At 44.8% G+C, this 14,259-nt stretch overlaps 1 protein-coding gene across 1 annotated transcript; it reads right to left on the bottom strand.

Moving 5' to 3' along the window:
• Positions 1-1,052: 1,052 nt before the first annotated feature.
• On the bottom strand, positions 1,053-9,632 carry Srsf3 (serine and arginine rich splicing factor 3). The gene is made up of 6 exons (XM_048347861.1): positions 9,490-9,632; positions 6,793-7,000; positions 5,160-5,294; positions 2,976-3,014; positions 2,684-2,770; positions 1,053-2,566 (listed from the first exon to the last, which is right to left on the bottom strand). Exons 2-6 carry the CDS (start codon positions 6,996-6,998, stop codon positions 2,539-2,541), a joined length of 495 nt encoding a protein of 164 aa, XP_048203818.1. The 5' UTR covers positions 6,999-7,000; positions 9,490-9,632; the 3' UTR covers positions 1,053-2,538.
• Positions 9,633-14,259: the final 4,627 nt, after the last annotated feature.

Consider the following 14,259-nt stretch of genomic DNA (forward strand, 5'->3'; position numbering starts at 1 on the left):
ACATCTCAAGTCCTCCCTACTCAGAAGTGGCTCAAAGCCAGTTCAGGAAGGGCACTGGTGGCTCAGCCTGTACTACCTACTCAGGAGATTGAGATATATAATGTTCAAAACCAGCATAGACAGTAAAAATGAGACTTAGCTCCAACTAATCACAGAAAAAAACTGGAAGTGGTGCTGTAGGTTCAAGATATAGTACTAGCAGTTAGCAAAGAGCTTAGGGACAACACCCAGGCCCAGAATCAGGGAGGGGGTGGGAAAAGCTGACACTGAGCTCAAGGCCCAGGACCACAGCAGCAAACAAGTAGCCAGGACCTCCCAGAGGATATACAGTCCAGGAGGGTGGAAACATCATTGACATGGACCCTTGTGAACATCTGAGAAATTGTGCCTAAGTGAAGGGGGTGTGCAGATAGTTTTTCTGACCGACATTTTTTCAAGTTTTTATCTAAGATCAAGCTAAAAAACTAAACTCCAGATGATTTTCTATGCCCAAGTGGTAATTTTGCTAGTGCTTCTGGTTAGAAAAAAATCAAACTAGGTGACTAAAACCCACTCGGGATGATTGAGTCAGCTTCCAGTGTGATTACTTCTGTAGTCAATGCCCCCAATTTCCTTCCTATATTAACACTTCCAAGCAGTATACTATCAAAGTCTCAAGTGAATGTGCATTTAGCAGCAGTGTAATTGATAAAAAAGGCCAGAGGGAAGATGTGTTACAAAATACCTATCTTGAATATGTAGATTTTTAAATTTTTTTTTGCCAGTCCTGGGCCTTGGACTCAAGGCCTGAGCACTGTCCCTGGCTTCTTCTTGCTCAAGGCTAGCACTCTGCCATTTGAGCCACAGCGCCACTTCTGGCCATTTTCTGTATATGTGGTGCTAGGGAATTGAACCCAGGGCTTCATGTATACAAGGCAAGCACGCTTTGCCACTAGGCCATATTCCCAGCCCGAATATGTACATTTTCGAAGGCCCCATTTCTTCCTTTCTTGTGAACCTACATACTAATACACTCTAGACTGAACTCAGTGCAGTGACCCATCTTTCATCTTTTAAAGTCAGTACAGCATAAGCCAAAACTACCTTGAAAGAGTACATTTAAGGAAACTAAGCCACAAGACTGTTGCATTATGATTTAATCTAATTGCACAAAAAAATGTGAAATCACAACTCCTCCAGATTTGAAGAGGAAGGTTATGCATGCCTCCATAATGAATTGTGCAGTTACATTTGAACCATATTGTGAATTTTACATCATACTGGATGTGTGGAATTCCCATGCAACACCTCAAATTATAAAATGGAAACAATCTTCAAACCTTTGTGGACATGCTAAAGAGAAAGGCCATTTTTTAAAATGGACAATGTAATTTGGATTACAATATACCAGAGGCTGCTACTTACTTTAAGATCATGGACCCTGAACTGGCTTTGGCCTCGACTCCTAAGAGTAACTAACATCACTCAGGTAACAACCAAAATTTCCCCTTAACTTCAAGACTATACACTATACTCTCCAGTGCCTCAGTTGTGTTTCTTATAAAGAACTACGTGACCAACTGCTTCCCGTGGGACCAGAACAATGGTTAACAGTGGGTTCAACTATTACACAATTATGCTAATATTTTATTAATCCAAAAGCACTTTACAAGAAAATATAAGTATGGCTTCCAATAGGAATGTTATACCTGGACTTGGTACTAAGCTCACAGATTTGAGTTTGCAAGGAAAAACAGGCTTTCAAGTTAAACAACAATTTGTAACCAAAACTTTAATCCCAAGGAATTCTCACAAAACATATTACAAATGACAGCATGAAAAAAAATGTTGCACAGTAACTCAAAAGTTCAGCTCTACAATGTACCCTTAAACTGGCAGGACATTGGTATTTTGAAATCTCAAATTTCCAAATAAAGAATGTTACAAACAGCTATGTATTCATATATAGCAATCACATAAGACACTTTAAAGGTAAACTTTCTCATCAGGTTTCAAACCAAGGCAACCTATGCCCAGGGTGAAGACCAGCTGGATTTTAGAGAAACTTCTCATCTGGTTTAATGGCGCAGCTTTTATCTTTACCTGTTGGCCTGTCTGTGGGCACAGCCACTTGTAAAGACTGCATATTCATCTACAGCTGCATACTGTATCCCAGCTATGAGTGAAAGTGCATCTCAGTTCCACTTCTGAAGTTTTGTTTCTATAATATTAGCACATCACACTTTGGCTGGGCAAGATTTAGAGGTTTTTATTTCAGTCCTACATGTAAGACTAGAGATTCAATGCAAATTCAATCTTGCTTAAGGGAACATTGTAAAGTAACAATTCTTGGTATTACATGCCTCATATGATCCATTTCAAACCATAGAGAATTACATCGCTGTGTCACTGTTCCAAAAGACAAACAAATTTGAACAGCTAAAACATCTTAAAAATGCACCAAGCTTATGAAGTCTCAAACAAAACTTGAATTTTCTGTACATACTCCTGTCAACTGAAGTTATTTCCTGTACACCACTTCTCTTGCAAACTGTTCTTCTATTTCCTTTCATTCGACCTAGATCGGCTAGGGAAAAGAAAATAAAGTTTTTACATCTGTACCTTGGTGACATTCAGTAGTAGCATTACCAGTATATGTTTTATGAGTATCTTTAAAAGTGACCCAAGCCATTTAAGATCTTACCTACGAGACCTAGAGAAAGATCGGGACGGCTTGTGATTTCTCTCGCGAGACAGTGATCTCTCTCTTCTCCTATCTCTAGAAAGGGACCTGAACCAAGAAGAAAAATGTTAGAGCAACTGTTATGGCAACTATACCTAGAAGAAATATCTGCCTAGTCCTTGAAAATTCAAATCTTGTTCATCCCAACAATTTAACCCTAATTAATTTTGGATTTTCCTTCCTATTACTGAATCTTCTGGAAGTTGGCTCCCACTGCCATAGCTGAGAATATGACTCAGAAATGTGGATTTACCTGCTTCGGCTGCGAGAGAAGCTTCTCCTTCTTGGAGATCTAAAAGCAGAAACATGAAAATTAGGCTAATAGTCAACTAGTATTTGTGGCGTGAGGCATTTCCCAACTTTTCAATCTCACTGTTGGGCCCAGTGAACGTGCCGGAAGAACTGGCACTCATCGTCCAAAAATAAAAAAAAGAAAAGAAAAAAGGCACAGAAGGATTAAGGAACAAAAAGCTCAAGTGAAAAGCAGATATTCCAACCATGGATTCATTTTAACAAAGAATGCTTCACAGCAGATCTGTCCAATGCAAAACTTCATGTCAAACTAACTCCACTACCCAAACACCACACCAAAATGTCCCACAAGTAGTTCCAAAAACAGTACCATAAACCAGTATTTGGAACCCATGCAAACCTCTAAGTCCATAACAAGACTTAGGTACCAGGTGGATAGTGTCATTTCGTGAAAACGCGGTAGGTGTAAATACTGATGCCATTTAGTGCTACATTAGAACTGCATCTGTGATCGTCACATTTTAAGAGTGTGTTTAGGCTTATCAAAATCACCTTAGCTTGGCCCACACTTCACCCCCAAAATTTAAAAAAAAATTTGAAAACTGTTAGTAAAACCATTTAAAGGTGATAGGATTCAACCAATTTTTGCTAGGAAGAAAAGCTAAAATCTGTTAGAGATTAAATTTTTTAGTTTGGCATCTCACACATGCAAATAAGTTCCACTTGAAGGTCTAGTTACATTATGAGTTCCCTATCACCCTTAAAAGTTTTTCAAGCAATATATATGTACGTTACCATTCAATTATGCACAGCCAGCCTTTGATCCAGAAAAAGAATTACTTTAAGCCGCTTACTCCTTATTTTAACCAGCAGTAAACTGTATAAGCAGGAAAAACTTACTAGTTTTGGGTTTCAACAAGCTAGAAATGGTGAGGTGAGGCTGCCGGACTGACGGCCAGGAAGAATTTGCTGAAAAGGTTTTGCCAGATGTTGCGTTGGATTTAGTTGGTTGGCGAAGGGGGTGTTGTGGATTTTTCCTGCTTTTTTGTTAGCCGAAGGCTGCTGCTGTAGTTGTTGTGAAGACATTTGGTAAATAAACAGCTGAGCTGATTGGCCAGGAATGTGTGGGCGGTCGAGGTGGCTGCTGCCGATTTGGTTAAGGTTGGAGAGAAGGCTGAGAGAAAACAGCATGCTCGGGAACCAAAGGGCGGTGCAACCTGACGACTGGCCAGCCTGGGTCATGTGAAACGACACCAGCCAAGCTGAATGGGGCGCGCTGGTCACATGACGCTGAAAGGGCTAGTTGACTGGCTAATGCAGATTCAGAGGGTGGTGAGAAGAGACATGATGGTGACTCTGTAACGGGGTTCATTTTTATTAATAGATGGACCAAAAAGCACAAAAAAAAATGAAAAACAAGCCATCAGTACAACCATCTATTAGCTAACAAATACTCTTTATTATGATGGGCAACAGTGTGTTGTTGTTTTTCAAAATAGCAAAAGGGGCAAGATTGTGGCCTCCTATCTCCTAAAAGGACCTCACTCACCTGTAAGAGGCAATTTAGTCCTACAGAAATCATTTTGGCAGTTGGAGATGAGGAGTCAGCATCCAGACAATACTGTCTGGTCCAAGAATGATGCCATTCGCAATTACAAAAAAAAACAAAAAACTGAATTCTCTCCTATGTGGGATCCAAGAACCGATGACTGGGTTTATACTGGTTTAGCCCCCTTTATTGGTCAGTGACTTAAGTTTAGAATGATTTGTACTTTACCAGTTGTAACATTAAAACAGCTGCCTGTTTAGTCAATACTATAATTGTGCTAGTAGAAAACACATTTTTTTTTGTGAAGAGCTAGAGTTGAATGTCATGTTTGTCATTATGGAGTCAAGAAATGGAAAAAGGCCTAAACTGAAGTATAAGGGAAGAATTAGAAAGATGCAACTGGAAGATGAACTAGAAGATAGATCCAAGACAGAAGTTACTCACTACCAACATGAAAAGTACCTACAGACACAAGCCAACACTCAGCACAACTCACATACCCCAAACTACACCCAGCCAATGTTTCGTAGAAACCTCCGAGCCTTCAAACCCACCAGCAAACTTTAGAAGAAATACCTGCTCCTACTAGCTACTCCATTACACCAATACCTCTAAAACGTGCTCTCTCTCAAGTACCTGCGGCGAGGTGGAGGACTCCTCCTTCGATAATCATCTCGAGGGCGACGACCCCAAGAAGGAGGTGGGCCACGGTTTCGGCTTCTCTTCTCACCATTCGACAGTTCCACTCTTACACGGCAGCCACACAGTGTTCTATGGGGACAAATGGAGATGTATATTAAAACAAGAAGAACTCTTCTGCATTTCTGCAGACCTTTTAATACCAAAACTTTAACTGGCTCTTTTTTTGTGTGTTGGTTGTGTGGCTTGAACTCGGGGCCTGGGCACTGTCCCTGAGCTCTTTTGCTCAAGGCTAGGGCAACACTCTTACCACAACGCCACTTCTGGTTTTGTGGTGGTTAACTGGATAGTTGCATAGACTCTCCTGACCAGGCTGGTTTTTAACAATGGTCCTCAGACCTCAGCCTCTTGAGTAGCTAGCACAAGCCACCTGCACCCAGCAAAATTTAAGTTTTTTATTTGTTGGTCATGGGGCTTGAATTCAAGGCCTGTGAGCTGTTTGGGAGCTCTTTCACTCAAGGCTAGGGCTCTACCACTCTGAGCCACAGAATCACTTCCCTTTTCTTCTTTTCGAAAACAAAGTGGTTGATATTGGTCCAATGTCAAACTAAACAGAAGTCATAAGGGATTTTGACAAATAATTCATAAAAACCCATTTTTAAAAATTTTAACATGTTAGAACCAGTGTAATTAAATGAAGTGTCAAGAACCTCTGAATTTACCTTAAAAAAAAAAAACCTGACACTTTTGACTTTCTTTGGAACTATGCCCTAGCATTTTCAGTTACTTATTATGCTCAACTATCAGTCTCTCTCCTGCATCCCTAACAGAGCTCTAAGACAACCATTTTGGCCCTTTTATACCACTCCCTAACACATCATCATGTAAGGAATTATAGCCCAGATATAGGAAAATATGACGTAGTTATGCCTCCCCATTATTTGTACATAGCCATCCATTACTCTTTAGGCAAGTCAAATATATTTGGACAGTTGCTTGGAAGAGGTGGGCCCTAGAAAACTTTGCTACTCACTGCCAAGCAGTGGTGGCTCAGGCCTGTATCCTTAGCCACTCAGGAGGCTGAGATCTGAGGATGGCAGATCAAAGCCAGCCTAGCAGAAAAGTCCCTGGGATTCTCATCTCTTGGATTTTTAGGATTAACCTTTTTCCCTGATATCAAGAATTCAATGCTTTTCAAATAGGTTAAGAGGTGAGGTCAAAATCTATTCCTGTCATAGTCAGGTGTTACTATCAGCTAGCTGTAAGACAAAGAACCAACTCACATTTGAGCTAAAATATTTCAAACATACAGAGAACACAAGTCACCTATCATTGGGAACCAACATTTTTAGTTCATAAAGAATTCCCCAAGGGCTGGGAATATGGCCTAGTGGAAGCCCTTGGTTCAATTCCCCAGCACCACATATATAGAAAGTGGCCAGAAGTGGCGCTATGGCTCAAGTAACAGTGCTAGCCTTGAGCAAAATGAAGCCAAGGGACAGTGCTCAGGCCCTGAGTCCAAGCTCCAGGACTGGCCAAAAAAAAAAAAAAAATAGAAAAAGAAAAGAATTCCCTACTTCCGAAAGCTTATGACTTTTATTAAAAATTTACTTAGTGTTGCTTAAATTACCTTCCATCTAGCTCTCGAACAGCATCAGCTGCATCTCGGGGATCCTCAAATTCAACAAATGCAAAGCCGGGAGGGTTTCTAGCAACCCACACACTTCGGAGTGGCCCATAATAGCCAAAAGCTCGTTCCAATTCAGTCTTGTTGCCATTGTTTCCGAGATTGCCTACATAAACCTTACAGTCCAAAGGACAGGAATCACGATGCATTTCTGTAACAAAAGACCAAAACAAACCATTAATTTATGCAAATGATCTAGTTAAAAGGGAACAATTACAAAATGCCAAAACAAAAACTATAGCAATACTCTAAAGTATGCAACCTCCAAGAAAGCAGTAAATTAACAAGAAAAAAATGACTTCAAAGTGGCTGGGAATGTGGCTAAGTGCTAAGAGTTCATGCCTAGCACACATCAAGCCCTGGACAGAAAAAGGAAGAAGCTCAAGAAGTAGAGTGCTAGCCTTGAAAAAAAGAAATCAGAGACAGTACTCAGGCCCTGAGGTCAAGCCCCAGGACTGGCAGAAAAGAAAAAAAGCCCTCCTAGGAATTAAGGTTCAATTATCAAATAATGTGCTCTGATGAATTTAAACTTGTTAATTCATTTGCCCCTCAAAGCATCTAGAAAAGTTGCTATAACCCACAGAAAACAAGCTGCCAGGAACAAACACCAGAAATACCAAGAAGGGAACTGGTGGCTCCGGCCTGTAATTCTATTTGGGAAGCTGAGATCTGAAGATCAAGGTTTGAAGCCAGCTAGGGCAGGAAAACCAGTTAAAACTAAAAACTCAAATCACCAATAAACTACCAAAGAGCAGGAAGTGGAGCTGCGGCTCCAGTGGTAGAGTGCTAACCTTGAGCAGGAGAAACTCAGGGACAGTGCCCAGAACTGGCACAAAATAAAACCAGCATGGAAAAAAAAAAAACAGGACAGCCAGTTCCTTTTACTTTTCTCGCATACAAGGTAAAACGCATGGAGCCAGTTTACCTTCAAATTAATGTGACCAGGTGATTTTTTTGTCCTGTCCTCCAAATAAAGAGCCAACTCGAATATGGCTAAAAAATATAAGTTTAATACCAGAGAATGTTTCTTCTACCAGGAAGAGCATTTTAACACCAGATCAAAGGGGTTCTTAGGCAGTAAAAATTCCTCAGGCAAGGAAATAAAGCAAGACAACTCAGAAAAGGATGCAGCACAGTGGCAGCAGAGTCACCTAATGAACACCAAGGGCTAGGTTTGATTCCCAGGTAAGGGTTGGGGAGGTAGTAAAACTAGCTAAGCTTCCGAGGCTCAGGCCTGTAATCCTATCTACTCCAGAGGCTGAGCTATGAGGATGGCAGTTCAGAGTCAGCCATACATAGCAGCAAAGTCTAACTGCAAAAAAGCTGGAAATGGTGATATGACAGCATGAGCCTTGGGCACAAAAAGCTCAGGGGGCAGGGTCCCAGCTGAGTTCAAGCCCGGGGAGGGGCATGCAAAAAAAGGTAAACTGTGCTAACACTTCTTCACTGTTGCCCTCCCCCCAGCAAACTGGTAAGCCAAACAAACGTCATATTCCAACCAAAGCCAATATAACTCAAAGGCTACAAGTGGGAAAAATACCTCAAAAGCATGCCAAGTTACACCCGAATCATCCAACAGGTAAATGCGGGAAAACAAAAGTGGCCAGAGATTGGAGCTGAAGGAGAGGCCAGAGAGAACTTGAAGTGGTTGCAAAGTGGACCAGCGTCTAACTTCGGGGGCCCCCAAAAGGATGTACCGTTAAGGGTGTCTAACACCTCACCTCTGCACCAGGGGAGGGGATGCCACCCGTAACCCCCGCATGCCCTACTAGAGCAAAACCTCCCCATCTCCAAAGAAGAGAATGTGCACTGCAAGAATTTGCTACACTTCGAGGCCACTTGTTGATAAGCCTATTTAATCCTTGGGTAACAAATCCAATCAACTTATTCACAAAAGGCAAGACAAGGCTATTAGTTATTCCCTTTCTACTGAACCTAGTTTGGAAAAAAAAATTCCAGTCCAGACACATCCGATTGGTCCCGACCCCACCCTGGGCCCGCGGCGTCAGTCCGGACCTAGTCATTCGTAAAAATTCATTTTTTTAATAAAACCCTTCCGCGCCCCCTTCCAGGCCTGTTAGTGGGAAGGCGCCCTCACCGCCCCTCCACTCGACTTCCAGGAAGGCGCGTTTACATTAAAGGAAACGTTTGGTGCCGACTGTAAAGTATTTTCTTTTAAAAAAAGCCCAAAGTAACATTTACAAAATAAAAAGCACGTATGAAGTCTGGAGTCCGTTCGGTACGGGCTGGAAGATCCAGGCTTAAGTCGGTGACTTAAAATTTGAAAAATCTTGAGAACGTGCTCCCCAAAAGGAGGAATTTCCCTCAAAAAAAAAAAAGGCGCCATAAAACGGGAAGGCCGCGACCTGAAGTATTTCAATTACGGACCCCCCCCTCGGCACCCCAAATCTCGGGGAATCCCTCACGCCGACACCCTCACCCGTGGGGGCAGTCAACACCCGCACCCAAGGCCCGGAAACCTCCTCCGGAAGGTCCGGGGGCCCCCGCCACCGCCCCGCGCCGAACGTCACAAAATGGCGGCGGCGCCTTTGTCTCAGTCAGGCGCCGCCGAGGAGCGTGGCTCCGGCTCGATATCGGCTCAAGGGCCGCTTCCCTCATCCCGCGCGGCTGGTCGCTTACCGAGATCGTGGAGTAGAGACTCGGAGGCTCAAACCCACACACCCGGACTGCTTTCCACCGAACTTCTTCAGCTAAGCCACCACGAGCAGATGCGCACACTTCTCCGGCGTCCACGAAATGGCGGACCACCGCCTTCCCCCTCGCCCCTATTTATACTGGATCCCGCCGATCACGTGGTGGGAGGGTTTCGCCCAATGAGAGGGCGTAGATTCCGTGACGTCAGGCGGCTACAAACGCTGCGAGAGTCGCGGTTGCTGGGAGCGCGCTCCCAGCCGTTCCGTCAGGTGGGCGGAGCCGTGTGCGAGCGCGAGCTCGTCGCCTGGGGGGCTGAGGCCGGGGCTGGGCTTTCTCGGCTGTTCCCTGGGCGTCGACCCCCTCAGTAGTCACCCACAAACCCTTCTCTCTCTCTCTCTCTCTCTCTGGTCCGCGTGGGCTGCAGTTTCCTAAATCCCACGGTCGTCTTTACTCCCGAATACTAGAGCCGCCGGCTGCCGAGAGGATCCGGGTGGATTCATTGATTGCCTCGCCGCAGTGGGCGGTTAGGCCGGGACGTTTACCGAAGCGGCGGGGCCGGGCCCGCAAGGTCACCGACCTTGTTGTTCGTGAGCCGGCTGGAACCGGAGCACGGGGTCCCGGGGAACCTCTCACCGATTTCCCGCCACGAAGCCCACCCGCGGGGCCGGCCCCCGCCCCGCCTCCGGAGGCCGGTCGGGCCTGGGGACCGCCGTGGGAAGGGGCAGGCGGGAGTGGATTCTTGTCCCCTGCCCGGAGGGCCGCCCCGCCTGCCCCCAGCCCCGCAGGGCCTGGCCCGGCCTCTGTTTACCCGGCCACCTCCCTAGCAAGATGGAGCCCCGGCGAGAGTTCAGTAGTAAAGCTAGGAAAGCCCTGATTGCATGAGGAAAACAGAATCGCCTTCGCCCCGTGCTTTCTGCATCTCCCTAACCTGTTTTCCTCCTCACTCTTTTTCTTTCTAGCTGAGCTACCAAGTCTGCCTCCTACCCCCGAATTTTGTCCCCAAATCTAGACCAAACATTTGGTTAAAAATCTGAATTTTCAGCCTCTCATTGCCCCTTAACTGAAAGATAGGCTCAGCCCATAAATTTCTTTTTTTGGGAGGGTGTGCGTGCTAGGGCTGGAACTCAGGGCCAGAGCTGCTTTGCTCAAGGCCAGTGTTCTGCCACTTCAGCCTCAGCTCCACTTGAGACTTTCTGGTAGTTAACCGGAGATAAGAGTCTCATGGACTGTCTTACCCAGGATGGCTTGGAACCTTGAGCCTCAGATCTCAGTCTCCTGAGGAGTTCTACTTACAGGTGTAAACCACAGGTGCCCAGCTCAGCCCATTATTGGCTTCAGTTTTAGCTCTCCTGATGTTTTGGCTTTGATTTACTCCCCTCTGAAGTATATTGAAGTACATTTCCCTCTTGTTTTTCCTTTTTTCCTTTTGGTCTTGCAACTGCTAGGAATGGAACCCAGGGCTCTATGTATTCTATAATCATTCTACATTCTCTAGCCTGCTTTCCACCCCCTTTTGATTTCTATCAAAATAAAGCTGTGTTTTGAATTAACCAGAAAAAAAAATGGGACTAGAGGCATGCCTAGTAAACATAAGGCCCTGAGTTCAAAAGCCACTACTGCTAAAAACTAAAGCATCTGATACCCAGTACCAAACAAAAAACAAATATGATTCTAAAATGACTGCACTGCTAGTTGATGTTAAATTATCTGAGGACCCCTTAACCTCTCAGCATTAATTTCCTCTCAACAATAAGATAGCACCAGCCTTATTGGGCACTATTTGGATCCCACAGGGACATCAGATTTTGCTGTTGCAGTCAGGCCTCCAAATATCCAGGCTTGAAATACCACAGCCAATACATATCTGTTTGCTCAAATAATATATCTAAATGACTACTACATTCTATTTGTGCCAGCCTTGAACTCAGAGTACTGTCCTAAGCTTTTGTGCTCAAGCTAACAACACGAGCCTCAAGTCTATTCTGAAGGTTTTGTTGTTGTTGTTCACGCGCGCGCACACACACACACACGCACACCCCTGGTCCTGGGGCTTGGACTCTGGGCCTGGGCACTGTTCCTGAGCCTCTTTGTGCTCACGGATAGTGCTCTATCATTTGAGCCATGGTGCCACTTTTGGGCTTTTTCTGAGTAGTTTATTGGAGAGAAGAGTCCCATGGACTTTTCTGCCGGCAGGGTTTGATCCACCATCTTCAGACCTCCGCCTCCTGAGTGGCTAGGAATACACACATGAGCTACTGGCACCTGGCTCAGCAGGACTTCCTTAATTGCTTGCTACAGCCCAGGTTTCAGTTAGCAGAAGCCTGGCTCACTATGACAAAAGTGTGGGTGGAGTTGAGGGAACTAAACTGTAGGCTAGCTGGGGCACAGCACACCTCTAGCTACAGCTAGGAGGCCTGTTGGGGCAGGTGGTAGCAGGAGTACCATAACAACCAGATTTTGTAGCTGTGTGTAGCTTAGGTGGAGGCACTGTGGCAGCTCAGTATTAGCCAAGTCAACCTAGAGTCCCTGGACTTGTACTCTTCTTTCAGTGTTGGGAATGGAACCTAGGGCTTACATGCACCCTAGGCAAGCATTCCGCCATTGAGCTCCACTCCTCATCTCTTCATGATGACCTCTGCCTCAGACCAACTGGGGGCCTGTGGGCAGGAGGGCTGGCTGCCACAAGCCCAGAGTCAGGCTCCAGGGCACAGAGCAGGGTACACAAGGCTGAGAATTTATTAATGCAGTCACCACTGAGTATATGTGGCTAGTGTAGTCCCAGTAGAATTTGTTGGGACATATGTGGATTTTAGAGACAATGTAAAAAAGAATGTAAGATATATTTGTGTGTATGTGTGTGTGTGTGTGTGTGTGTGTGTGTGTGTGTTAGACCTGGGGCTTGAACTCAGGGCCTAGGCACTGTCTCTGAGGTTTTCTTGCACAAGACTAGCACTCTACCCCTTGAGTCATAGCTCCACTCCCAGCTTGTTGGTAGTTAATTGGAGATAAGAGTCGCATCCTAGGCTGCTCAGCTTGTAATCCTAGCTACTCAGGAGGCTAAGATCTGAGGATCACAGTTCAAAGCCAGCCCGGGCAGAAAAATCTGTGAGACACATCTCAGAAAAAGCCAGAAGTGGTGGGGTGGCTCAAGTTGTAGAGCACTAGCTTTGAACAAAAGAAGCTCAGGGACAGTGTCCAGCCCCTGAGTTCAAGCCTCAGGACTGGTGAAAAAAAAATGTCTCATGGACTTTGTTACCTATAGTTTTCTAACCTCAATTCACAGATCTCAGCCTCATGAATAGCTAGCATAATAGGCTTGAGCCACCAGTGCCCAGGTAAAATATCGTAATATTTTTTTCTATTGAGTTCATGTTCAAATAACTTGGGGGCGGTACTGGAGCTTGAACCCAGGGTCTCTGCTCTTGAATTCAGGACTGACACTCTAATACTTAGGCCACACCCTGAGGATTTGTCTGCCCTGTAGGGCTTTAGTCTGTGATTCTCAAATCTCATCATCTTGAGTTGCTAGGATTGCAGAGGTAATTTACTTGTGCCTGGTTCCCTAATCTTACCACATCCCACACAAAAGTTTGCAGAACTTTTCAAATAATTTGATTCACTTTTTGTTTTGTTTTGTTTTGCCAGTCCTGGGGCTTGGACTCAGGGCCTGAGCACTGTCCCTGGCTTCTTTTTGCTCAAGGCTAGCACTCTGCCACGTGAGCCACAGGGCCACCTCTGGCCTTTTCTATATATGTGGTGCTGGGGAATTGAACCCAGGGCTTCATACGAGGTGAGCACTTTACCACTAGGCCATATTCCCAGCCCCTTGATTCACTTTTAAAATAAGGTTTAAGTTGCTAGGCACTGATGGCTCATGCCTATAATCCTGGCTATCCAGGGGGCTGAGATCTGAGGATCATTGTTCAAAGCCAGCCTGGGCAGATAATTCCGTGACTCTTATCTCCAATTAGGCACTTAAAAAAAAAAACAGAAGTGGAGCTATGGCTCAAAGTGGTAGGGCATTAGTCTTGAGAAAAAAAAACGAAAAAAAAACTCTGGGACAGAGCCCATGCCCTGAGTTCAAGCCCCAGATGGACAAAACAAACAAAAACAATAAAAATTTGAAGGGGCTGGGAATGTGCCTTAGCGGTAGAGTGCTTGCCTAGCATGCACAAAGCCCTGGGTTCAATTCTTCAGCACCACATAAACAGAAAAAGCTGGAAGTGGCGCTGTAGCTCAAGAGGTAGAGTGCTAGCCTTGAGCAAAAAGAAGCCAGTGACAGTGCTTAGGCCCTGAGTTCAAGCCCCAGGACTGGCAAAAACAAAAATTTGATAACCAGGTTCCAGTACCTCATACCTATAACCCTACCTACTCAGGAGGTTGGGATCTGAAGATCTTGGGTTGTGCTAGCTTGGGCAGGAGAGTCTATGAGACTTTTATCTCCAGTTAACCACTAACAAGCTGGAAGTAGAGCTGTTAGGGCACTAGCCTTAAGCACAAAAACTCAAGAATAATGCCTAGGCCTGGAGTTCAAGACTCAGTACTGGCACACATATACAAATTGGTCCCCAGTGAGTTTCTAGTCATAATTAGTTACCTGATTTCTCCTAGTATGATATCCCTAAGTTACACAGCCCTGAAGTTTCTGAGCTCTTTATTTATTTATTTATTTATTTTGGTCAGTTGTGGGGCTTGAACTCTGGGCCTGTGTGGTGTCCCTGAGCTCTTCAGCTCAAGGCTAGTGCTCTACCACTT

Source organism: Perognathus longimembris, chromosome 6 (assembly GCF_023159225.1).
Source record: "Perognathus longimembris pacificus isolate PPM17 chromosome 6, ASM2315922v1, whole genome shotgun sequence".
NCBI lineage: Eukaryota > Metazoa > Chordata > Mammalia > Rodentia > Heteromyidae > Perognathus > Perognathus longimembris.

Coding starts and splice junctions, on each gene's coding strand:
- Srsf3 (XM_048347861.1), bottom strand. CDS start 6,998: ATGCATCGTGATTCCTGTCCTTTGGACTGTAAGGTTTATGTAGGCAAT. Junction 5,295..6,792: donor GTTCGAGAGCTAGATGGAAG/GTAATTTAAGCA, acceptor TTGTCCCCATAG/AACACTGTGTGGCTGCCGTG. Junction 2,771..2,975: donor TTCTCTCGCAGCCGAAGCAG/GTAAATCCACAT, acceptor TTCTTGGTTCAG/GTCCCTTTCTAGAGATAGGA.